The sequence below is a fragment of the Tachypleus tridentatus genome, chromosome 13 (genome assembly GCF_004210375.1).
Source record: "Tachypleus tridentatus isolate NWPU-2018 chromosome 13, ASM421037v1, whole genome shotgun sequence".
NCBI lineage: Eukaryota > Metazoa > Arthropoda > Merostomata > Xiphosura > Limulidae > Tachypleus > Tachypleus tridentatus.
In genome coordinates this window covers 233,143,257-233,170,494 of record NC_134837.1, presented here as the reverse complement: position 1 = coordinate 233,170,494, position 27,238 = coordinate 233,143,257, and the positions used below count along the sequence as shown (strand labels likewise).

General features: G+C 35.3%; 1 protein-coding gene across 5 annotated transcripts in view; it reads right to left on the bottom strand.

Moving 5' to 3' along the window:
* The window catches only part of LOC143240424 (uncharacterized), a 101,121-nt gene that overhangs the window by 69,869 nt on the left and 4,014 nt on the right, over positions 1–27,238 (bottom strand). For 4 of the 5 annotated variants that reach the window (XR_013021757.1, XR_013021758.1, XM_076482840.1 and 1 more), the window contains exons 2-3: positions 21,312–21,525; positions 9,169–9,257 (exon numbers count right to left, since the gene is read on the bottom strand). Coding sequence is in view for 3 of the 5 variants with exons in the window: in XM_076482840.1 (XP_076338955.1) it covers positions 9,169–9,257; positions 21,312–21,515 (293 nt within the window). In the remaining 2 variants the exon portion in view is untranslated. Of the gene's footprint in view, positions 1–9,168; positions 9,258–12,204; positions 12,285–21,311; positions 21,526–27,238 lie in introns of those variants that run through there. The other variant, XM_076482842.1, reaches the window with a different exon arrangement.

Sequence of the window (27,238 nt, the reverse complement as noted above, 5' to 3'; positions counted from 1 at the left end):
ACCCACACGAACTCAGAATCTCCTGTCCATTAAAAAAATTTTAATAAAAATGGGCAAATAGCCACGTAACCTATACATATGGTCTCACAAAATGTCATACCCCCATGTTGTATCATAAGCCTTTTCAATGTCAGAGAATACTGATACAAGATGTTGTCATTTGAGAAAGGTTTCTCTGATTGATGTTTCAAGTCAAATCAGGTGTTCCACAATAAAGCCTTGTTGATGGAACCCACACTGGGTGGGCAAGAGGAGGTTGTTTGATTTGGAAAACCAAACAAGATAAGCATCTACCATCCTCTCTAAGGTCTTACAGAGACAGCTCATCAAAGCAATTGGGCAACAGTTTGAAGGAATCTTCAGATCCTTCACAGGCTTAGAGAAAGGTATTAGGAGATAGATGGTGCAGCATTTCATAGTGTACATCATCAGGTCCAACTGATGTACTGCCAGACCATTGAAGGGCCAGTTTGAATTCCACCAGTGTAAAGGGTCAATTGTAGTGATAGAGATAATCACCTTGAAAGAAAGAGGTGATTGCTCTGCCTGAGTCTTGATGGCCAAAAAGGTGGAGAAAGAAGCAGAAGTATTAGATACCTGGCAAAAGCTTTCACCTGGAGTATCAGCAATGCTCCTGGTATCAGCTACTTCCTTGCCATCAGAGAGCAAGATCGAGAAAGGCACAGAATTATATTGCCCACTGACCTTTTAAATCTTGTCCCATACAACTATGGAACTGGTGGTAGAAGATACGCTGGTTGTGAACTTAATCCAAGATTCCTTCTGACTCTGACGTCTTACCCACAGAGGATGTGCATGGGCCTGCAGTTTGAAATTGTGAGATACCTGTAAAAAGTATCCCAGGCCCATTTTAGAGCATTCCATGCCATGTGGCAGGCAGGATTCCACCATGGACAAGGATATCATGGAAAATGTGTTAAGGTTTTAGGAATACATTGAGCAGCTGCTTGTATAATACAGTCAATTACTGCTGCCACACAGTCATCTACTGATGGCTTACAGACAATGGCAGGATCAAGTTCTGCAAGAGCAGTGAAAGAGGGCCAGTTTGCTTGATCCAGCTCTCACAAGGTCACTTAACATCAACCTCAGCCAGTCTCTCTTAAAATTATAGGAAAATGATCACTGCTTCATGGATTATTGTCAGCCCTCCACGAAAAATGGGAGAATAATAAAACGGAGCAGGCTGAGAGACCAATAGCAGTAAACGACTGACTAGGTGCATGAAAATAAGTGGAAGAACCAGTATTGAAAAAAGAAAGGTTGTGATCAAAGAGCATACACTTTACAGAGCAACCCCGCCTATGAATATCAGCACTTCCCCAGAGAAGATGTCCATTAACGTCCCCCAGGATTAAAAAGGGAGACATCAACTGTTCAATGAGAACATCAAGGTCTGATTGATCATATGTCTCTCCAGACAACAGGTAGAAAGAACAAACAGTGATGGTATAACCCATGGAAACATGGATGGCTAAGGCCTTGAAGGGTGTGTCAAGTGGCAAAGGCAGGGTGGGCACATGCTGATTAACCAACAGGGCCACCCCTCCATGTACTCATCCATCACATAACCTGTCATTTCTGTACAAAGAAAACTGCTGAAAGGTGACAGGTTTAGGAAGGTTTCAGAAATGTTTCCTGTAAGGAGGAAACCATCCTACAGGATGGTAGGAAGCAATCAGCATTTTGATGTCATGCAGATTAGAACATAAACCTTGACAGTTCTATTGTATTAAGGTGGCCATTTTAAATTATTAATTGGCAAATTGAGTGGAGAATCCTTATGTTTATGACCTCATCTTTTTTCTTTACTGTCTTTATTTGAAGAAGGTCTATTGACTTCCAAGGAACCTGCCCTGAGTTGACTGGGCAGGTCTTTGTTGTTCGAAGAGTATTCCAGTGACTGAGAATGTGACGAACGACCACTTTGCATCTTGGGGTGGGAGAAGAAGATATACCCAAGGAAATGCCTGTACCCAGAACTAAAGGAAGTGGATCTTGAGGATTTGGTGAAATGCATGTAAGGGACAGAGAGGGATGTTAAAGTTGAGCCATCAACTTTTTTAACCATGGAGGTCAAAAGACTTTTCATTTCGTTTGAAAACAATTCATTTGGAAGTGCAGAGAGATCCATCAGCACTCCCACTTTAGTAGTGGAACAAAGTGCAGCAGCATATGACCAAGATGAAGTGGTGGACAGCAACTTTCGAGCCTCAGGGTAAGTAATATTATGAATCGTTTTTAAACATTGCACCTCTTTTTCTTCCAACCATTTTGGGCAAGAACAAAAGTATTACAGGCGAGAGGCATTGCAACTGACTCAATGAGGGTCTGTTTCACACTCACAGGCATCGTGGTCCTTGCCACCACTATGAGCACACATCAAGGAACCACAACATGACGTCTTCGAGTGACCGAACTGTTGACACTGAAGACATTGGAGAGGGTTTGGAATGTATGGCCATGCCCTGCAATTAAGATAATCTGTCTTGATGGTGGCAGGTGGACATAGTGATGTAAATGTTAGAATAAGGACACTGGTTGGCATTGTAATTCCATCTTTGCGAGTGGAGATATGCCTCACTGCAGAAACTTCTTGGGTAGAGAAACCAGCGAGAATTTCTGACACAGGGATGTTCTTCAAATCCCTCTAAACAATAACTCCTTATGATGAATTCACAGTAGAATGAGATGTATCCTCAGTAGCTATATCCCCAATTGCCTTTGAATGCAAGAAGAGTTCAGTGTGTTGAAATGTGAATGTTTCCACCAATATGTCACCAGATAAAAGCTTCTTTACTGATTCTGGAAAGCCAGCAAGTCCCTCCAGTCCCTTATGAATAAAAAAGGGAGACATTTTCCCTAAAGATTTGTCTGAAAGAGAACATAGTATAAGAAAATGAGGTACAACAAGTGTTACAGATGTTGAAGATTGCTGCTCATAATCTTCAAGACATGGCCATTTACCCATGGACTGTTTTTTCACTATTTTATTTAAGTTTTTATTTGGGGTATCCATAATAAAAAAGAAATATTTCAGTGCCCACTGACCCCACCCTCCATGGAGTCCTATTAGGGGATGCACTAAAATGCCAAACAAGGACACTACAGCAAGGCCAGGCTTCTGGGAGCACTATACCCAAACATCAGCATCAGATACAATGTCCACAACACCTGTTGGGAATATCCAACACTGCCCAAGTGAACCAACTGATTAACCCAAGGAAGGGCCACCCCAAGGCTGCCTGTCTATAGGAATTCAATGCCAAAGTGGTGTGTTATGGTTGAATCCCTCAACCACCAGGATCCTTTTCTCCCATTCTCGAGTCACCATGCATGGCAAACACATGGGTGAATGTTTAGATCCCAGAGGAGGTAAACTGAAAGAACAGAACCTTCCCTGGGAGGTCCCCTTACAATGTACAGGAATCCACACCAAGGGATACCAGACAAGAAAAATGTGAATTAAAGCACCTTGGACTGGCAGAAGTGTCCAAGTGTGAAAGAGATAACACTCTTCCACTGCAGACCATTATCCTGAAGCTTACTATTGATAGAACCACACACCCCACATTTGGAGATGAGCATCAGAGAAAAGAAACAATCCAAAAGAGGAGGAGGAAATGGTAAACCTGAAGCCTTTGGGGATATGTAGAACTATTAATGCATATAGACAATAATGAAAAGTAAAACTCAATGTAACAAAATTGAATAACTGAAAACATCTTTGATTGCATTTCAGGAGAACAATGGATGTCCCCTGTAAAGTAGATGTTTAAAATTACACCCCCAAAGCGATTACAATGTGAGGAATATAATAGGAAAAATGTATCAAACAAGCCCCAGTTGAAATGAGCTAGCCAAAGCCAGACATCCAATGAATGTTGTTGATAGAATGTGTAAAGTCAGGTAAATGCAAAACACCCCACAAAAGACATGTGGAACCAAAACAATTCCAAAGGTCAAGGCACAAAACTGGTACCTAATTATGTGGTGAAAAAAAAAATCAAAGAACATATACTGTGGGCATTCTTATTCCTGCAGAAACAGCCTACCAAAATGCAATCAAAGATATGGCTGAAAGGGCGAGCATGTTTGGTGCAATGGGGATTTGAACCCACGACCCTTGGATTATGAGTGGAAAGCCTTAAACCAATTCATAACATTATATATTTATTACTTTTATTATGCTAACCTTCCAGTCATGCCAGGCTAACATTACAAAAGTTGCATTGTAAAAATAGTCTTTACAAAGTGGCCTGTCTTAGCTGTGTTTTGATGGACTAGTATTTTGTAACATACAGTTACATTTCAGCTATAATACATTTTATATGTATATACATTATCACTTTTTACACACAAGTTCTTAAACTTATTTTTCTTAAAATACAGAACAGCAAATAAAAAGTAAAACAAACAATTATCCCTTCTTGTTATGACCTTTATACTTGGTTACTGTTTCTTGTAATTTGCTAAGCCTTAAGGAATTTTGTACATGGATGATGTGAAATGGAATACTTTTTTTAGGTTTTGTACATACATTTGAATAACCAAAAAATTCATAAGTTACTACACTGATACCACAGAATGCTATTTTAACTTATCAAGTTGAGTAACTAGCTGTATTTCAGTGTAAAAAACATAAAGTTTTGAGTAAACAAAACACAACCTACCTCCTTGAAATCTTGTTTTGAAATAGTATAATGGTGCCCTAACACATTAACATGGCTGAAAAAGTTACAAGTGGGATAATGTGAGCTTTCAATTGGTTATTTACACGTCATATACATAAGTAAGTGTATATAAGGGGTTGTTTCCGAAAATGGAAAGAGGTGTGTGGAGCCACTGTGTTTGATTCAGTACATAGGCAATATCTCAGCAAACAGATAGGATATGAAGTTCTTATTATATATTCTAGCTTGTTAACATTGATAACTTGAGTTCCTAATTTGTACAAAACTATTGACTTTGTGTTTTGATACCACAAATAATTAATTTGAACCAGTGTTGCGTTCAATATACCATTCGACACACACAAATTGATATTTAGGTGTATTTTTTATCTGCTTCTAAATTAAGAAATTGAATAATGTTTTATACTAAAATCTGTATTATTATCTACAGTTTGATGCCAAATTTATTGAAATAAATTCATAAAATAGTTGTTCAATAAAGTTTTGAATGGAAGTCAACAACCACAATGACATAGTCTTTAACTCATGATCTATAATGATAGGGTTTAGCCTAATATAACAAGATATTTAACTTATTTATTGATTTACTCGAAAGTAACAAACATGTGTGAAGCTTAATTCAACAATACATAACAAAGAATAACACTAAGCACTGAAAGAAAAACTCAACCAAACAATAAGTATATGCAATATCAAGATAAGTTTGTGTGGACTCTAACTCTAAAAATGTTCCACATAAACCAAATAAATAGAAAGAGGATAAAAGAGAAATAATAAAGAAAATGAAACAGTTGTGACTGCATACAATTAGGGAACGATGTAGTAACATTAACCTATTTATATGAAGTGATATATGGAAGAAAAGAAAATACAGTAAAACCTGTCTAAAGCGTAATCACACAGAACGATGTAAAATTTCCAGCTTAGACATAGCGAACATCCATTTTGTTAATTATATATAATTTTTGGGCAGAACATTATACTTGCTTGACTCAAGAGAAATAAGACATCTGTGAATAAAGTTATTATACTATTTATGCTATATTTATCAGAAAAAGAACAAAAACCGACATTCAAAATATATACAAGTACACAAAATCCAATTTCAACTGTTTCATTTTTTTGATGGGCTTTCTCATGTAGTTAAAATAGAATGCCAATTCTACAGCCTTTTCATGTTTATTTCCTCCTTCATTTTTGAATATAATTTGATAGTGTTAATATAAGTTAACACTTGCGATGAAGAAGGAATTTCTATTTCCTCACTGTCTTTTCTATTTTTTTCATCTTCTGAATCTCTCACACTGTTACCATCTTCTGATTCTATTATGGATTTTAAATCAATTTCATCAGTTTCTGTTAAAACATTCTTGTCAATGTTCACAAAACTTTCTGCATTCACAGAATCATCTGCATCAATCTTCTCAATCAGAGTTTGGATTTCACTAAAATCATCATAACAAACAGCTTATCCACAATGTCTGCCATTATCAAGAATAAATCCACACTTTCAAAATCACTTTATTATGCATTCACCTTTTATGCATTTGACTGAATGACTTAAAAATGCAATAGCATCAAACATGTCAATTTTCATGGTCATTTCAGATGCTCTTTTATAGTTGTCCAAGTTTGTAATAATATGCTGAAGCATCAATTTTCTGTATTTCAATTTTATACACTGTATAATTCCATTACCTAAAGGCTGTAGAACAGATGTTGTACAAGGAGGCAGAAAGACTGAACGAACATTTCAAAGTTCAACTTAAAGTTGAAGAAGTTGCATTATCTAGGAAAAGTAGAATATTCCTATTTTCGTATTCCATTCTTTTTTTAATTTGTTCAAAAATTCCTCAAATATAACACTTGTCATCTATGCTTTATTATTCACTTTCCATTCCACAGGAAGTTGATTCTTCCTTAAATTATTGAAACAGTGCAGATAGTCACTTTTACCTATTACCAATGGTAATTTTCCCTAAATTTTAAAATTAGGAAAGATAGAAATTTATTTTTTTCATGAGAATTATTTAAAGAGTAGGATTTTGCACTTAAAGGACAAATATATTTCTACAAATCATGAATCTAATTTAACTGCAAAAATAATGATGGAAGAAGAAAGAACAGAATATATTTAACTAATACTTACTGTAACAAAATTTCTGATAATTTATTAATGTTTAAAGAAATCATTAATTAAATAAGAATTAATATTTAATCAAAAACATTTTTACCACCTTACTCAGGTTCTAATCCCACTTGCTGATAGATCAGGTAGGTGAAAGATAACTTTCTGTCCACGTTACACAGGTTCTGCATAGAGAGGGCCTTTTATAAGAAATTTCTTAAGATAATGCTGCAAAATTTTGATATTTCTGGCTTGTACAGGTTTCCACCCTATGCAGTTTCCACCTTAGACAGGTTTTACTGTATAGTGAAATTAATCATAGATATAACAGTAAGATGAATTACAAGCAATCCTAAAATATCAAAGACCATGGTAAACCTAAGTAAATGGTATATTAGAAAAATTACAACAAAGATTAATGACTAACCTAAACTTGACCATGAGTATTAACCAATATAATGAAACTTGTGTTATGGAACCTAAATAATGATAATAATAATAAAAGTGTACAAAAACCATAACAGTGTAACATCTTATCTTTCCAAAGTCAGGGGATTGTATTTCAAATGTGTGGGCTCCCAAACTCAAGCTGAGGTCCAATAAAAGCCAGTTCATTAAATTATCAATCTCCTTATAAAATAAAGCTGAAAAATCTTCCTGCAGTATAGTATGATATGAAGCCTGAGTAAATGTGCTAATGAAACATATAATCTCCAAAGTGGTAATGTAGATTTCATGATGTAAAATGCACTGTGTTGGCAGAAACAATAAGAACTTTTTATAATGAAATGATACGCTCCACAACTTGGTAGAATTGTAAAATAAATCCACTTCAGAGTAACTCAAGAAGTTACCAATATCACTAATGTATAATAAAAAGTACACCTGTTGAGAGAACGTAATACAAAGATACAGAAAAATATTAAAACAAAACACTTGAAAGAGCACAAATTAAAAGTTAGAACACAAGTACTATTATATGAGAGGTGATAGTTCAGCGGAATTGAATAAAGAGAGTCATATGCTTCAAGAGATTACGTTACACTCTTATTGGTGGAGGGTTGTCACATGATGATTTCCATGAGAGACTCACTGAAATCAGAAAATAAAAGGCTTGTGGCATGTGTAAAAATGTTTAAGCACAATGAGAGCAACACTGAAACATTGCAGATATTCAACTGAGCAGTGGTAATGTACCACACAGGAATCAGATTTATTTCATCATTTTTATAGTGGTCATGAGGCCAGTCAAATTGACTGAATCTATATACAAATATAGTGCAGAAAATAACAGATAAAATATAAAAGTTTTCTGAGAAGAAAATTATGATATTTACTTAGCAGGTTTTAAGGTTTATATAAATGTCTGAAGGAAAATAATTTTAATCTTTACATGAAAATCACTTTACAATCAAAGTAGTTAACACTTCAGCTCTATAAAATTACAAACAATGTTTAATTACTATATCTAATTAAAGATTCTGATTTTTGGCTTCAAAACACTTATGATGTTTACTGACAAATAAGTTTGACAAATTTCATTAAGGCACACAAAACACAGTAAAAGTTATAATATGGAAACTGACGCTTACTGAATATAAGATAGAGTAAGTACTTTCAGAATGTTAATATATCTATCACCATGTTTATATTGTAGTTGCAAAATTTAGTAAAATATACTAACCCATTTTGAAAGTGTTAATACATATATAAGATACAATTTTACTATGATACTGAATAAAGTGAAGGTAAGTAAAAAGGTTGTGATTTGAAAGTGTGTATTTTTATCATTACCATTTCTCCTAAAGGGCATTTGGTCATTGATACACATAAAATTCCACCTGAAGAAATGAACCAAAGAAAAAATTTTCTTTACAATGTAAACTTGGGAAGTTACACATGCAAACAGTGTATATAATAGGTGATTTCTGATTCAATTGTAAAGGCCACAAAAAAAGATGAATAGCCTATAATGCATAAGACTACAAGGTAACAAAACGACATACATAAAAACTCAAACTAATAAAAAAAAATAGACTTGACTGTGCATTAAAATTGTTCACATCTGAAAAGCTAGTTTTCAAATAACAAAAGTTACAAAACTACACAAGGAACAAAAGATTCTTTGGCTTTTCAAAATATTGAAAAAAAACTAAAAACATTTACTACTTTAAAGATATAATTTATGATTATGACAAATTCCAAATAATTAAAAAAAATGTTAGATGAAACAAAAAGCAAGAAACCAATAATCCAAGTGTTATCATAAGGTAGACATTCTTTCTTTATAACAAACTGGGAAAGGTATAACACAAGTATACATACGATCCGAGTCCTTCATAATCAGCTGACAAAATTCTGACAACAAATTCATTCAGATCAACACCATCACCTCCATTTTCTGGTATTGTTATCTAAAATGAAAACATACTTAATGAATTATAAGCAATACTAAAATGTTCTAAGTTAATTAGCATTGTATTGCTTCTTTTTAACTCCATATTTGTGTTTCCTTTCATAAGAATTTTTAATCCACCAGTCCTTGTTTCCTTTCATTTACCCATTTTAGATCCAATACTTTTCTTTCCTTTTATACAAGTGTCAAAAATAAATAGTTTTTGTTTCATCCAATATAAGTGTTCAGAATCTTTTATTATTGCATTTCCTCAAATACAAGTATTATGAGTTCATTGACTGATCCTATTAAATATCAAAATAAACCATTTGAAAAAGCACAAATTAAATGTTAAAATACAAATACTGCCAAAAAAGAAGTCATAGTTTGATGTAGTTGAGTATCATGAGTTTATTAATGGTGTTTGCATCTACAGAAGTGTGTTGGAGAGCATTTGTCCTTCATTACATTTACGAGTGTTTTCCAAGTTCAACACTTTTGGGTTCACATTAATTCTTATACATTTCAATAGTATTAGTCTTGAATTTCATTCAATACAAGTGTCTTGTGAATTTGAAAGTCTGTTTTTAAAATTAATTCTTGTGTATTTTGAGAACATTAGTCTTGTGTTATATTCGACAAGTGTCTTCCGAGTTCAACAGTCTTGTGTTTACATTCATACCAATGTATTTCAAGAACATCAGTCTTATGTTTCATTCAATATGACAGTTCCTCGATGGGACAATTGTAAGTCTTTAGACTTACAAAGCTAAAATCAAAAGTTCAATTTTCTTTGGTGGACACAGCAGATAGCCTGATGTAGCTTTGCTACAAGAACATACACTTCAATATGAGTGTCTTCTGGAATCAATGATGGTGTTTTTACAATAATACTGGTGATTTTTGTTGTTTTTTTAGAACATCAGTCTTGTGTTACATCCTATGAGTATGTTCTAACTTCAGTTGTCTTGCATTTATATTTGATGAGCTCTATGTTCAGTAACCTTGTGTTTTAATTAATATCAGTGATTTGACAGCAACAGTTTTGTATTTCATTTGGTATCAATATTCAATTAATTACATTTTGCTTCATATCAGTATCAATGTTCACTTCATTTTAATTATGTTAAGTCTAGTGTTTCTTAACTTACTTCTGTGTTGTACTCTCTTCAATATGAGCTTGAGCTAAGCCTGTTAGACTTTTATTCCCACATACAAAAAATTGTTTCAAATCCATCAGGCTCGTGATTATAACACTACCTATGAAATCACATCTACACATGTGTTTAATATTTTTTTCAATCATTTTTAAATTAAATAGATATTGTTCTAAAGAGTGTATTACTGGGAAAATGCCATAACAATTTTGGAAAGGACCTAAACAGTTGTTCATAAGTCTACATTTTCAGTTATTTCAAAAATGAATAGTTATAAAAACAAGCAAACATATTTCCTCTTTAAGTCTTAACTACAAAGTTATTAGTCTAAAATTACTTTTTCATATGAGTTGGGGTTCATATTCAGACTAAAATCAGACAAACTACACTAAAATGATGTATCATATAGTACTTACATAGTGCTCTTATATACATCTTTAGCTGGTAAAAACTTTACTCCTCATCAGTAATAAGTCATTAACAGGTAGAGAACTGTGTATATTCTTGATATGCACTCACTAATACAATACCATTAGAAATAAAATTTGCTTTTTATTTTTTAATGTGGCAATACAAAAAAACAATTGTCTATATACCAAAGAGCAGATTCAATACTGAATATGTTAGGAATAATAAAAGCAAAATTTGATTTAGGGCTCATCGATTGCAAAAACAGTCCCACGTTTCCAAGGATCTAAAACTATTCAAGATTCAAGTTTTATTTTGCATGGCTCTATGCATGAATAAAATGAGGAATAAATAAAGCACCAAAATTATATTTTGAGTTGCCATGGCAACCTGAAGCCTGGTATTTATTAATGTTTGCTCTATAAGAAATTATCAGACTATCTATCAATTACAAAATTATGTACCATTGATTTAAAGCCACAAAGAATGAATTAAGAAGGATGTAGAAGGAAAACATCTGAAGTTAATATGTTTTTATAACCAATACACAGAAGTTGCCAATGTTATATAGTAAATGGATTTGAGAGCTTCACTAAATCATCAAAGTCCACGTAACTACGTATGATCATGGTCTATCTGATGACCATGCATCTTGAAAAAAGATCTGCAGTGTAATTTACTCTGCAAAAGCCTTCACAAAATTTTCATTCATAAAGCACACCACTCTTCCTGCTGCATTTCCATAATCCATCTGGTGTCCAACAGTTTCCCCACTCAAATTTCAAGAACCCATACAAGTTCACAGTGCTACAATCAGTATCTTTCATAAAGAATAGCATTAATGTCCATTTCATTCTCCAACTAACTGAGGAAAGCAACATTACAATTAATACATTATGGAAACAGCTTGTGTACATATGGTGTTTGTTACTTTTCCAGACAGTGATACTTCTTGATTATGTTGCATATTGTTGCCTGGGAAATTTGGATGGCTTTTGTCACTAACCTATACAGTTACCAAAGACACTATACTTTTCCAACCATGGCTAAGGTACTATTTCTTGCAAGATTCTTTATGGATGATCCTGGTTTCCTAAATTGATTCATATTCCTTTGTTCTCCAGTGCTGTTAGATACAAAGAATATTCCTGATCCAAACATCTCGTTATGAAAAAAGAAGTTTCACAGTGACCAAATTACCCATGAAATGCTAAACAATGTCAAAATGTAATTCTGATACACATCATTACATCAGGACATTATTTTGGCTGTAACAGTTATGCAAATTGCTGAGTTGTATATTAAAGATCATCTTAAAATAACATACTCAACATTCTGTATTTAAAAAACACAGATTAAGAGAAATCTGTATTGGAAAATAACATCTGATATGGTACTTACCTGGAACAGAATGATAGAAGTAACTTCCAAAAGCATCTAAAAGATATCCCTGGAAATGAAAGATTGTCAGATCTGTTGACCTAATGAGAGGAAATGAACCATTTCTGAAACAGGTATACTCTTTACCCATCTGTAAAATGTGTAGGAAATAAAGGTGGGAAAAAAGAGGAGCACAAAAGTGGGAGAAATATGTGGCAGGATAATGATCCCAAACCTTAAATGGATATGGAACTCAATCCTACATAGTATAAAAATTAATGGATATACTTCTTGATGTAGAATAGCTAGAATGTGATGGACCATAAACAATAAGTTAACTACATCCATAATCCATGTTAGAGGGAATTAACATCCAAGTGGGTATAGGATGAGAATCACATTGACTTCACTTCAAATTCAAGAGATTGGATGAGAAAAAAGAACCACTCCAACTTCAAAGCATGACACATGTAATATCTTAGATCTATCAATCTGAGGACCTGACACCTAGTATCAAGAAAAGATGGCTATACAATAAAAACAAACAAAAAGTGGCATGTTTAAAAATGAGAAAATGCTTGAAACAAATTCATGTAGGGAGAAGATGAGGAATATGCCAGTTGAACTGAACATTGAACCCAACTGGTGGACCCAAAGGGTATGGACAGGACACAGAAGTCTATCGTGATCAGGATAAAAGATGGTTTTGAATTTTATGGTTCAAAGCAATTAGGCTATCTCCACCACACATCCAATAAAAAAATTAGAAGTCAAGTAAAATTATTAAAATTCATAAAAAGAAATCAAGATCAAACAAAACAATGTTTAATTTTTTAATTAAAAAATTGAATAGCATTGAATCCAATTTTTAAATCTAGTTTACAGCAGTAAGAGAGAGAGTAAAGTAATACAAGTTTTAAAAGACTTTCTGTAGCATAATTTTAATTATTATAACTCACCAGGATGACTAACGGGTAAGTTCAAACATCAGCGTCAGTCACCTGAAGTTGGCCTTTCTAGTCCTGGTTCCTAATTATTTAACATTATGGACATTTTCTAATTTCATATCGAACTAATTGTATTTTAATTCATTTAAAGGAATCATATTTGAAAAAAAAAGTATAATTTATGAATTAAAAACTTAAATAGCATTATCAAGGAAATGGCCTTTAAAAAACAAAACGTTTGTAAGGTGAATAGTGTCACCATCACCAACAACACAGTCCAACATTAGAGATAAACCTTAAGACAAAACATGTCTAAAACAGTGCTGTTATTGAGAGTCATAAGGATGGAAAGACAGTAAAATGTGGCTTATCATGACCTAAGTGTCACACAGACAACACATTGGTACATAAGTCCCAGATAAAATAAAATGATGAGTTAAAAAACTGTGACCAATGCATAGTCCAATTAGGATAACTTTCTCTTTACAGAAACAAGTACAACAGAGGGTTTTATCTGGAAAAGCTTGTTTTCACATTGCTCACTCCAAGCTGGCTGCCAACTGGCATGGAGGCAATCCTTGAATACAGGACTATAGGACATGTATGAAACAGGCACAGCAGTAACAGAGCCAGAGCAGACAGACTTAGCTGCAGTGTGAGTGAGTATTCCTGCAAATACCAACAAAACCTGGTATCCAGAAGAACTGGATAGAAGTAGATGTTAAAGAGAAATCGGTAAGTCAGTTTTGAATATTGGCAAGAACAGGGTTAAAGCTAAAGTGAAGCGATTCCAGAGCCAGTAGAAAACTAGACGAGTCACTATAAATAGGGTAATTTGAGTACTGCTTAGCTTCTAAGTAATCCAGGGCAAGAAAAATGGCATACAGTTCAGCAGTGAACACAAAAACTGTACACAACCACCGAACCACAACAAACCATGGCAGAGCCCACAGAGTCTCCTGATTTTGAAACATCTGTATAAATGGGGAATGGAGGGATGGTTCAAAAGATGTTCAGTATATAAAAGATAATTATTCCAATCAGGAGTATCCACTTTTCTCAGATGACTCAAAGAAAGGTTACATTTGGGAATGGTAATAAGCCATGGTGAGATGGGCAGGCCAATAGATACAGCAATGTCATCCAAGGACAGACCCAATTCATCCAACTGCGCTTATATATGAAGGTCAAAATAAACAATGGCAGATTGACTATTCTGAACAAATATGGCCCAATGAGGAAGGAAAACACATCCCCAGATGGGATACTATGGTAAGGATTAAAGTTTTGAAGGATATAGTAAAGACAGTTGCAAATGGCAGAGGTGAAGAGGAGGTTCATGAAACTGTGTACAAGCTCTGAACTGGGGAAGTGCAGAAAGCCCCAATGCAGAACTGAAGTCCCGACAGAGACATAGACCAGACACCCACAGTCTAGTTTGGATCGAATAAGAACACAATATATCTTTATCACAGAACTTTGACCTGCTCTCCAAGTGGTGGAAGAGAGGACACAGAGGACATTCAGTGTTCTTGTACATTTGACTCATAGTTGCTTGATGTGTGGTATAAAGATCAGCTTACAGTCAAAGATAAGCCCCAAGAACTTTGTCTCAGGGACTATGGAAAGCACAACTTAACCAGCATGGAGTTCAGGATCAGGTTGAATACACCACTGGCAGCAAAGGTGAAAGCAAATGGTTCTAGATAGAAAGAGAAGTTAAAACCATTAGCTGTGGTCACCTTCAGTAAACGATTGAGGGCAGTCTATAGCTGGGTGCTCAATATACCTCAAGTTTCCCAACTGACATGAGATATGAAAGTCATCAACATAGAGCCCATTTGCAACAGTCAGAGGGAGTTGTTCAGTGGTTCAGTGATGTCATTAATCTTTATACTGAAAAGTCTGACACTCAAAACACAGCCCTGTGTAACTCCAACGTCCTGTAGAAAAAAACTGGAATGCGTCAAACCCACATGAATTTGGAATCACCAGTCCATTATAATTTTTTTAATAAAAAATGGGCAAATGGCCACATAACCCATATAAGTGGAGGTCTCACAAAATGCCATACCTCCATGTAGTATCATAAGGTCAAGGAATATTGATACAAGGAATTGTCATTTGAGAAAGGCTTCTCCAATTGACATTTCAAGTCAAATCAGGTGGTCCTTGCTGTAGCATTGTTGTTGGAACCCACACTGGGTGGATGAGAAAAGGTTGTTTGATTTGAGGAACCAAACAAGACAAGCATTAATTATCCTCTCTAAGGTCTTACAAAGACAGCTCGTCAAAGCAGTTAGATGGCAGTTTGAAGGAATCTTGGGATCCTTCCCAGGCTGAGAGAAAAGTAGTACCAGGCATCACGAAAAACATTCTCCTGCCAGATCCAGTTAAAAACAATTACAAGAATAGCAAGAGAAGCAGGAGATAGATGGCACAGCATCTCTTAGTGTATATCATCAGTTCCAACTGATGTACTGCCAGACCAATGAAGGACCAGTTTGAGTTCCACCAGTGTAAAGAAGCAATTATAATCATAAAGATGATCAGTCCAAGTTTTTATGGCTAAGAAGGAGGAGGATGAAGCAGAAGTTCTGAATACCTGGTAAAAGCTTTTACGGAGAGTACTGGCAAAGATCTGGAAATCAGATACTTCCTGACCATCAGAGAAGAAGATCGAAAGTGGGACAGAATTATACTGCCCAGTGACTTTTCAAATCTTGTACCACATGACTTTGGAACTGGTGGTAGAAGAAATATTGGTTGTAAATTTAATCCAATATTCCTTTTGGCTTTGATGGTTTACTTGCCAAGCATATAGGCAGGCATTCTGGAAAGAGATGTGGTTCAAGAGTATGGGATACCTATGAAAAGTATCCCAGGCTTGTTTTAGATCCTTTTGTGCCATGTGGCAGGCAAAATTCAATAGACAAGGATATCATGGGAAATGTGTCAAGGTTTTAAGAATAGTTTGAGCAGCTGCCTGTATAATACAGTCAATCACTGCTGCCATGTAGTCATCTACTGATGGCTTACAGATGATGGCAGAATCAAGTTCTGCAAGAGCAGTAAAAAAGAGCCAGTTGGCTTGATCCAGCTTCTACCTGGGCTCTCGGGATGGGTGGCATCTACCACAACCAGTCTCTCTCAAAATTACCACTGAAAAGTGGGAGAATAGTGAAGGGAAGCATATTGAGAGATCAATAGCAGTAAAAGACTGACTAGGTGCATGAAAATAAGTAGAAGAACTAGTTGCAAAGAGAAAGGTTGTGATCTGAGAATATACACTCTACAGAGCAACCCCTTCCATCAATATCAGCACTTCTCCAGAGGGGATGATGTCCATTAAATATCCCCCAGGATCAAAAAGGGAGACAACAACAGTTCAGTGAGAGCATCAAGGTCTGACTGATCATAGGTCTCTTCAGTGATGATACGACCCACAGAAATGCTGACGGTTACAGCCTCCAAGGATGTGTCTAGTGGCAAAGACAGGGTAGGCACAAGCTGATCAACCTACAGTGCCACCCCTCCACGCACTTATCCATCACACAACCTGTCATTTCTGTACAAAGAAAACTGCTGAAATGTGACTGTATTGGCAGGTTTCAGAAATGTTTCCTGTAAGGAAAGACATACAGAATGGTAAGAAGCAATCAGCACTTTGATGTCATACAGATTAGAACATAAACCTTGACAGTTTCATTGTATCAAAGTGACCATTTTTAACTATGTGTAGGCAAACAGGATGGAGAGCCTTTCTGTTTTTGACCATGTCTTCTTTCTTTATTTTCTTTAATCAAGGGAAATCTAATGATCTCCCTGGATCCTACCCTGGGTCATCTGGGCAAGTCACTATTGTTGGAAGAAAATTCCAGCAACAGAGGATGTAAATGAATGATCGTTTTGCATCTTGGGACAGGAGAAGAAGATGTACCCAAGGAAATGCCCATACCCAAAACCAAAGGAAGTGAATCTTGGGGTTTGTTGAAATTAGTGTTAAAGACGGAGATGGGTGTTGATGTTGATTCATCAACTTTTTTTAACCATGGAGGTCAAAAGACTTTTCATACAGTTTTAGAACTATTCTTTTGTTGACATGGAGAGATTTGTCTGCATTCCTGCTGTAGTAGTGGAATAAAGTGTAGCAGCATACATCCAAGGTGAAGTAGTAAACAGTAACTTTCAAACCTCAGGGTAAGTGATGTTTTGAATTGTTTTCAAATGCTGCACCTCTTTTTCTTCCAACCACTTAGGGCAAGAATGAAAATAGAATGTGCGAGAGCCATTACAATTAAAGAAATGAGGGTCTGTTTCACATTCATAGGCATTGTGGTCCTTGCTACTGCAACGTACACACGTCAAGGAACCACGACATGATGTCTTGGAGTGACTGAACCACTGACACTGGAAACATCTGAGAGGGTTTAGAATGTATGGCCATACCTTGCAATTAAGATAACCTGCTTTGATGGTGGCAGGTTGACACAGTTATGTAAATGTCAAAATAAGGACACTGGTTGGCATCCTAATTCCATCTTTGCAAGTGGAGATAAACTTCACTGCAGAAACACCTTGGGTAGAGAAACCAGGGAGGATCTCCAACTTGGAAATGTTCTTCAAATCCCTCTCAACAATAGCTCCTCATAACAAATTCTAAGTAGCATGGGGAGTAACCTCAACAGGTATATCCCCAATCGCCTTTGAACACAAAAGGAGTTCACTGTGCTTTGGAGTGGATGCTTCTACCAATATATCACCAGAGCATAGCTTTTGGACTGACTTAGGAGAGCTAGCACGTCCCTCTAGTTCCTTCTGAATATAAAACAGAAACGTTTTCCCTGAAGGTTTGTTTGAAAGAGAATGTGGTATCAGAAAATGAGGTATAGGTGTTACAGATGTTGAAGATGTGGTTATTTACATATGGGCTGTTTTTCACTATTTTATTTCAGTTTTTATTTGGAGGATCCATAATAAAGAAAGAATATTTCAGTACCCACTGACTCCACCCACCATGGAACCCTACAATGGAACACATTACAGTGCCAAACTAGGACACTGCAGCAATGCCAGGGTTTTATGAGCACTATACAGAAATATCAGCATCAGATACAATGTCCACAAGACCCACTGAGAACATCCAACACTGGTACTTGGGTTAACCCTAGGAGGCCATCCCAAGGCTGCCTGTCTGGAGGAATTCAAGGCCAAAGTTGTGTGTTAGGGTTGGACACCTCAACCATCAGAATCCTCTCCTCTCCTTTACAGGTTACCATGCATGGCAAACACATGGGTGAATGTTTAGATCTCAGAGGAGGTAAATTGAAAGAACAGAACATTCTCTGAGAGGTCCCCTCACTATGTACAGGAATCCACACTGAGGGGCAGAATGAAGGTAAAGATGAAAAATAGAAAGAAGTGATATAGACGAAAAGGAAGAGTTACCCTCCATAGTCACTGAGGTCTTTAGGAGGAAGGAATAATCCAGATAAAGCAGAAGAGTGGTAAAGTGTATATGAAATGCCAGTGGGAAATAAGGGAATTTAGGACCACATTATGATCTGAATCTGAAAGACTAACCATCCTGGGGAGATAACAAATCTGCAAGGAATGCATTAACACAGTAAGGGCAGGGAAAGCAAAAACTTAATGGTATAAGGAAAAACAGAAGGTACGAGATAAAGAAGCATGATAAATAATTTAAGAACAAAGAAACTGAAGATCTGCAGTAAAAAAAAAAAATATGTGAGAAACTTAGGCACATGAGCCATGGTACGTCAGTCAGTGAAGAATCCCCAAATTATAGATCAACTGTGGAACACCTTCCATTTGCAATGATATACCTCCATCGAAAAAGAACATGTGGAATGTGTCAAAAAGAAAGCAATATGAGGGAAAAATGAAGGACGTGAATAGGTGGATGTAGAACTGTTGACTAAGATTAACAAAGAAGAAAGGGAGACAAGGGAAGAGGAACTGGAGGGAAAAGATACAGCTGCTGTAATCTTGAAATGCTTGATTGAGCTGGCCAATAAGGAGGGATTAAAAGGACTCAGCAGTGGTATAGATAAGAGAAACCACTTCATAAAGTATATCAGCTGGGAGGGTAAACATAAATAACAGAGCCAGAGCCTGAGGATGAAGTGCCACAAATCAAACAAGGGATAATATGTAATTGATGGCTGTGGCAAATGTATTTTTATGTGGAAAACCTCAAAGAGAATAAAGCCACCAGAATACAAGAGGATCTAAAAACCACTCCATCAGATAAGTATTGTCATAGCAGGAAAGACAATCTCCTAGAGTGAAAACATCCAGAATGTGACATGACACATAATGAGATAAATTTGGTGGATGTGGGCCCAATACAGGATATTCAGTGTTCAAATACAGAGTGATCTTTGGTGATTGATATGTGCTTCCAGAGTAGAATTGTCTGAATGAATAAACACCAGAAAATGTCTGGCAAGAAATAGAAGGGAATTCAAAGCTTAATAGACTGTGATAAATTCAAAGACATTAACATGTAAGGACTTCTTGACAAACCAATGATCCAAAATTTCTTGATGATTGACCTATACACCCCAGCCCTGAAGGAATGCAACCAGGAACAGATGTAAATTTGGATGTCCACCAACAAATGGGCCTTTTCCAGCTACCAAAGAAGATTGTCCATCAGGGTGTGAGAAAGTGTAATGAGACCTGCCAAGATACCCTGAACAAGGTTCCACTGCTCATGAAGAACCCATAAGAGAAATTGTATTATGTGCATGACCAAGGTGGACCAGTGATATCATTGAAGACCACATCCCCAAAAGTGATAGAACTTTGCAAGCAGAAAGTGAGAGTGCTGAAAGGGCATAGCAAACTGACAATTCCCTGAAACAAAGTTGCATAAAAGAAAGTTGGACCAGACTAAGATGAATGTTGAAAAAGCACCTAAATGAGCAAGATACTGGGTTGGACAGAAGAAGGACTTCTCCAAATTGATTAACCAGGCTACTTGAGCATCCATTTGAATAAGCTGATAAGTATGGCTAGCCAACTCCAGTCTGAAATGAGTAAGAAGAAACCAGTCATCCATCTAATGGTAGAATCACATCCCCAAAGAATAAATATGGTTAGCAAACACTCCAACCACCAGACAAAAAACATTAGGGGTAGAAGTAAGCCCAAAAGTGTAGGATGCAAAACTGGTAAACCACCCCATGATGGATGAACCAAAGAAATAAATATGACCATGTAAAGATAGGTATGTGTTTATAAGCATTGGTGATGTCCATCTTGGTCATTCATAAACACAAAAAAATACTCACCATAGGGTGAGGAATGAGAATAATGAAAAGATACAGGAGAAAAAGAAAGTAAAGAACAGATTTAAGTAATCAAATTCACATAGGTATTTAGAAAAGGATCATTGTCCTCAAGATGTGAAGAGGATCCTAAAATTTCAAGAGATGGAAAAAGCCAATCAAACTTGTCATTCTCATAGATGAGTTCAAAAGAGACCACACTTCTTATATATTGATAGAGAGAAAATGCAGGAAAAACACCAAAGAACCCATGTCCCAATGAACTATGGTGGTAACCAGTTTGGTAACTGGTTCAAACAGTCAACAAGCCTCTACTGGCAACAGGCAAAGTAATGGTTGTGTAAGCAACACTATCAGAATTTTAGGAGGAGGTATTTGTCACTATCACTTGAGAATTAATGGGTATTGTTACAAATCTCTGAATCAAATTTGGTTAGGTTTAAATTGAAGCATGCTCATTAAAGACAGTGCTGAAATTAAGAAATAAGTTAATTTCATACACAAGTGTTTATGGGAACCTAACAAAGATAAAGAATGTGTTACCCTCTTAATGGTGGGGAGCTACTGTCACTTAATGACTACATCATGCACTAACATGGCTCATATTATAACATCTTAGACAGAAGATAGTTTAAGGCTAGTGGCACATGCAAAATCTCAATGGAAGACATGTGGGAAATGACTGCTTGTGTCAAGAGGTAAGTATATCATTTGGTAAATACTTTTGAACAGCGTATACTTAAAATTGCTGGTATTAGGACAATGAAACATGATCACTTAAATTTACTCTTTCAGTAAAAAAAAATTATGAAATATGGATTATAATGTATCTATTATCTTAATATCTCATATCTGGATTACTTACCAAAGGAAGTGGTCCACAAACTTCTGAGCACTCTGCAATCACAATAAAATCCTCCCTTTCCACTGGAAATGTATCACCACCACCAAAGGAATAGTCCCCTTTCCCTCTCAGCTTAGCACTTTCAAACTCTTGATCACTTTCTAAGATATCAGATGCCAACAACTCTCGACCATATGCAACCACTTCTGTGTATCCACTGAACATGATTGATAAACTACAAACCAATGAAGAGACAGAGTGTATATATCTTTGCAACTTGGATTTCCTTCATTTGTCTCACACAACAACTCATTAAAAGGGTTCTCTATGTATCTCTCTGACATTAAAACAATTTTGAAGGGCTTGCATAACAAAACATTACATATATGATTTTATACTCAAAGTACGATTAACTAATGGCACAATTAAAGAATAAATAAATCTAATTCATGGAGTATTTTGGGGCACAACTTATGCCCCCCCCAAAAAAAAAAGCATGGAAAACTTATTTCCAATAAGCATGCTAGTTTGTAACACAAAAAAGGAACTTTAAATAAAGTGTGTTATAGAGCTAGTTTCAAACTCTAACATTATTTTTGTGCACTCAAATAATTGTTTGGTGTACTTTCAGATTATTCATCTAAACTGTTAAACCACTTGCCTATTAACCTTATCACCATGGGTCAAAGGCCATGTCAAAACATTTGATTTGTATTCAAAATGATATTGAACCACTATTTTATAAATTTGTCAATAAGTTTGGTATCATAGTGTAGATTATACTTCAAATTTTAGTATTATACATTAGTTAATTTCTTACTTTAAAAGTAAATATTGAAAGAGCACATATATACAGAATTTTGTGTGTCACATGATATGTTGTATGCAGGGCTGGTTCCAATTAGATTTGTGATCTCCAAATACAAACTTCATAATTTCTTAAGAATCAAGAACTCATATTACTAGTATTCACAGCCTAGAACATTGCTGAGATACTGTTTCATGTATTGAATCAAATACAGTGGCCCTACCCACCTACTTCCATTTTTCAAGGTTACATAAACTTACTTCTGTGTGTGACATGTGAATAACCAACCAAAAGCTAAGAATGTTCTCCATGTGTTTCTCTGAGCCATTGCAAATTATTTTTATGGGAGATCCTTTGTTTTCACTCTGAATTCAAAGAGGGTAAGTTGACACTTTAATGAGGTTGAAATTTCATATTTAAGCCAAATACAGCTTTGTTACTAAGTTTGATAAATTACAGCAGAATCCTATAATATTAATTTAGTGATTTACGATTTTTGGTTATTTCAAATGCATATATAAAACCTAAAAAGAATTTGCTTCCCATCCTCCAGATGCAAAATTTGATAAAACGTACCAGCCTATAAATTTCATAACTTCAAGAGATAATTCTTTGCTATATTGATTTATTGTTCTAGATTTTAACAAAAGTAAGTTTGAGAACTTGGTTGTAAATTGCAATAATGTATATATACTGTATTATGACTGAAATGCAACTGTATTTTACAAAATATTAATCCACTAAAATGCAGCCAGGTGGATAGCTTTGTACATGCCAGTTTTATATTATTAGATACTGTAATATGTGTGCATGTGCCATATCACTGCAACTTCTGTAACATTATCCAGGCACAACTAGAAGGTAAGGTCAATATGAAAAATAATTAATATACATAAAAATTGTATAATATTAAAAGATTTAAGCTATTTAGACTAAACATTTGTGTTTTTGTGTTGTAATTTGCAGTCCTAGAATGATAAAAACATAACTTTTTAATTTTTGAGTGATTATAAGGTCAGTCAAACTGACAGACCCAATATACTTAGGGTAGAGAAATAACAGAGAAAACATACAGTTTTACTAAAACCAAAGAAATGAAATGTATTTAGGAGATTTTGGGGATGAAGAATAGTTTTTAATTATGACATAAAAAATCACTTCCTACTCAAATTATTAACAAAACAAACTAAATATTTCCACAAACAAATCTTTAGTAAATATAATGCATTAAAAAATCTGATTTTTTTGTTACAAAAGACATGTAATAATTAAAAGTTTACTGCATTTTGTAAAGATACACATACTGTATAAATACTTAACATGTGCAAATGTGTATACAAACTTGTATATTTTATACCAAACCCATCAAGAAAGGTTTAGCATATTTTCTATAATTTGCCATCAAGTAATAGATAATCTTAAAATGTATATTTTAATAACATATAGATTCTTACATTCCATAATCACTATAAAGTAAAAGTCAAATTTACTCAAGTTACTACTAGAGGCACAGATAATGTCAGCTATTCAAGTGGAAGCAATTTAAAAGAGTGACTAAAAAAGCAAAATGACATACTGGTAGATAAGTTGTTCAAGCTGTCAGAGCAGTATTCTATTCCTAGTAATAAAGCTAGTAAACTTTTAAGGTATACTGAAGGACATTCTGACCAAAAGTCAAAGAAGGTAGTTATCTCTCTATACTTACCATTAGTTATTGCTCTCTTGTAATACACTGTACAGTTTTGGTCTCTTTACCAAAGATCAGATATTGATTTTTTTTAAAGGCTTTACAGAATGCCAACTATGATGATTACAGTTATCTTAAATGAATAGAATAAAATCTCATAACTTTTTATCCCTTAAGAAACAAAATGATAACAGTGGATCTTACTGAAATTTACAGCTTATCAATAGGATCAAGGCCACTAGTTTCTTTGTGCTGCATTCTGAAGATAACAAAATGGACACAATTTTGAGATTTGAAAAGAATAAGCTGGTCTCCAGTTAAAACACCTTTAATTTTCTAAGTTACTGAATGATGGAATAAGTTGCTCTCAGAAATAGTGGGGGCCAATTTTACAGAAGTTTAAGAGGTGAACTAATAATATCCAGAAAAATACAGAGTGGGTGAGTTCAAATTTTTGCTTTTTTCATGGTTACATGCGAAAGGACAGTCTTAAAGAAATAAATTATTATACCTTGTTCTCCATTTTATGTTATCTACATTTACAATGTACAAATAATAACAGGAACTTTTTTAAATTAAAGATGTCAATATTTGCAAGTGAATGAAGCATGGAGAAGCCGTGCAATTCTGAAATGACCAATTCTGAAATCAGAAAAATTGAAAACTATCTATATCACTACTTGGTACCAAATTTCCCTGTAAATTAGTTAAAATATGGCCAAGTAATTGACCAAAACATAAGTAAATTATGCTTTTTAAAAAAGCAAAATAAGTAAATCTAACTTTTATATATATGAGTGTGTTAGGCACTGTTGAAAATTTATATTCGTACCAATTTTCATCTTATTGTTGTAAATATGGCTGACCAGTATTACTAAGTTAACATCTTCCTAAACTGAAAATCTATTTCTGGTTCCTCTTCTCACAAAAAGCTTTCTCAACTTGTACTGCCCTCTATCAGCACAAATTTTCACTTACCACCAGCTTTGTTACTCTCAAATATTAATGCATAATAAAATGCAAAAGATCACGTGGCAATAAAAGTGTGACACTACCACAATTGTGACAAGCACTCTCTCTAATCATACATATGTTAATCACTTCAAAATTGGTCATAATTAATCAAACCAACTCACACAAAAAGTGAAGAAGACATGCAGGAAATGTGAAAGAAAGCAAGTTTCTGTTGGAAATACATTTTCAGTTGAGAAAAATGCTAACTTCTGATGCAATATCTTACCTCTTCTCAAAAATATCTAGAATACAATCCCCCTTTAGGGAGCACCCAAAGGAAGAGATGTGTTAAGAAACTAAAAACAACATACCAGTGAGAGACATCACTTCTGAGCTGAGCATATTATTCACCTATTAGTAATGGAGTGCCAAAACATAAAGGGTGGAAACCTGGGAAAGGGTCCAAAAATATAATGGGACTCACCAGTGTAGAGTGGCTGGAGTGAAACAGACCATAAATTGGAGTTCAACCTCAACCAACACTTGGTGACATCTAGAATTGTACATCAGGTCCATGGTATGAAAAGTGTCCATTACCTTTCATCTCAAAAATGGGTACCAGCAGGAAGAGACGATCCCACACTGAGAACCCATTTCTACATGTGCACACCTCCATCAGAAACTGACATTCACCAGATGGTAGGAAGGAGAAAAGCCCAGGTGAGTGTTCATATCCAGTACAAAACCTGGAGGAATTAGGAATTTGTTTGTCCAATCCACAGTAAGAGGAGGGTGAGGGTACCAAGCCTTATACAATAAGAAATCAAAATGTTTTGTTCAGCTACAACCAATACCAGATCCACCAGAAACCAAAATCCAGTAGATGATAGGAAAAGGAACTACAATTTTGAGGTTGCATTTCTAATTTAAAAAAAAAAAAACTGTAACAGTGGGAATTTATCGTACAGTTTGCAATAGAAGGAGAATACCAGCTAAACACATATGAGAACTTGTGTGGCAAGGCCATCTTCAAGAAAGATCAGATTCCTGAATTGGCTCACAGACTGAACAAATTGAACTGTTATCTCCAGACATTTCCCAATTCCTCCTGAACCTGTTGAACTTATGCAGGGTGAATTGGGAAATGTCTGGAGATAACAGTTGACCCGTGTAATGTTCAATCTCCCTGCAAATAAGTGTAGGAAAGCCTTCCATCACATTGCCCACACTTGAAGCTTGTAATAAAGCATCTGTCTAAACTGAGATCCCTAAAGTAGAGACACTGACTTTAGAACTCATACATCAATAGTCAACAAAAGTGAATGTATTATATAAAGGCAACTATTACAGGATAGAATTAATTTAAAGTTCATGAACACAGGGTACGGGAAAAATTATAACCACTTCTAGATATAAATACAGTTTAAACTGAAAGGCATCTGAGTACAAGCTCTGCCAAATGAGAAGTGACAGTTAGGTTGAGGCACACAGAGGGAGCTGTCATAACATAAGTGTACCATACTCCTATTGGTGTAGAGATTATGCATAATGATTTACATGAAACACTTTAGAATTACTTTATCTCAAAGCAGCAATGAATGAGAATAGTTAATCATGTGAGTGGAGGGAAGAACCATAACAAAATTTATTTCTGAGTGCTGTTACTATTGAATATATTGATTTTGTTGTTGAACATTGGTTGCAGCTGCATGTTCACTTTAGACTATTACAAGATGGCAAGGTAACAGAAGAAACATCAAGGGAAAGGGAAGAATTCTAATGAATGAACAAACAGGAATGGCAGTCATGAAAGGGGGTAGTGTGAGCCATGTCACAGCAAAGAGCTCAGACAGGACATAAAAATGGATTCAAGATTGGAACAATGACAAAAGTGAGAAATGGGAGGGATGGAAATAGGAGTGAAAGCAAAATCACTTTCATGTGCGCCTGGTGTTTTAAGAGAGAAAAAGACTAATCCAGGTAAAGAATGATATAGCTCTTGTAATATGTGTGAGTAACATCAAGAGTAAATAAATCCAAACATCAATGTTCATACACCAAAAGCTCTTGAAGGTGAGAAAAGATGCAGTATAACATGGGCTCAAAGGGATGAAGTAGACGGAAATGCAGGAGAACATTAAGGTCACAATTAAAAAGGGCAGTAGGACAACTAAAACAGCAAAGGTGAAAGAAACAAAACAAGAGGGTGCAAACTGAAGACATGGCAAAATCTTGTGAAACAGAAAGTGGTTAACAAGGTCATGTAATAACCAGCAATGGTGAATAATAAAACCCTATGCAGAAAACAAAAGCAGGATGTCAGGTGTAGTTGAGCAAGAAGGGACAGAATACTTCTATGAAAAGAAAGACAAACAGTGGCAAACATACTACTCATGTTACTAAACTGATGTGGAGGAAGGGCAAATGGAACAAGATATCAGGGAAGCAACCCATGGTGAAATTCTAGCATACCTGGCAAGGGACGTGACAAAGCAATGC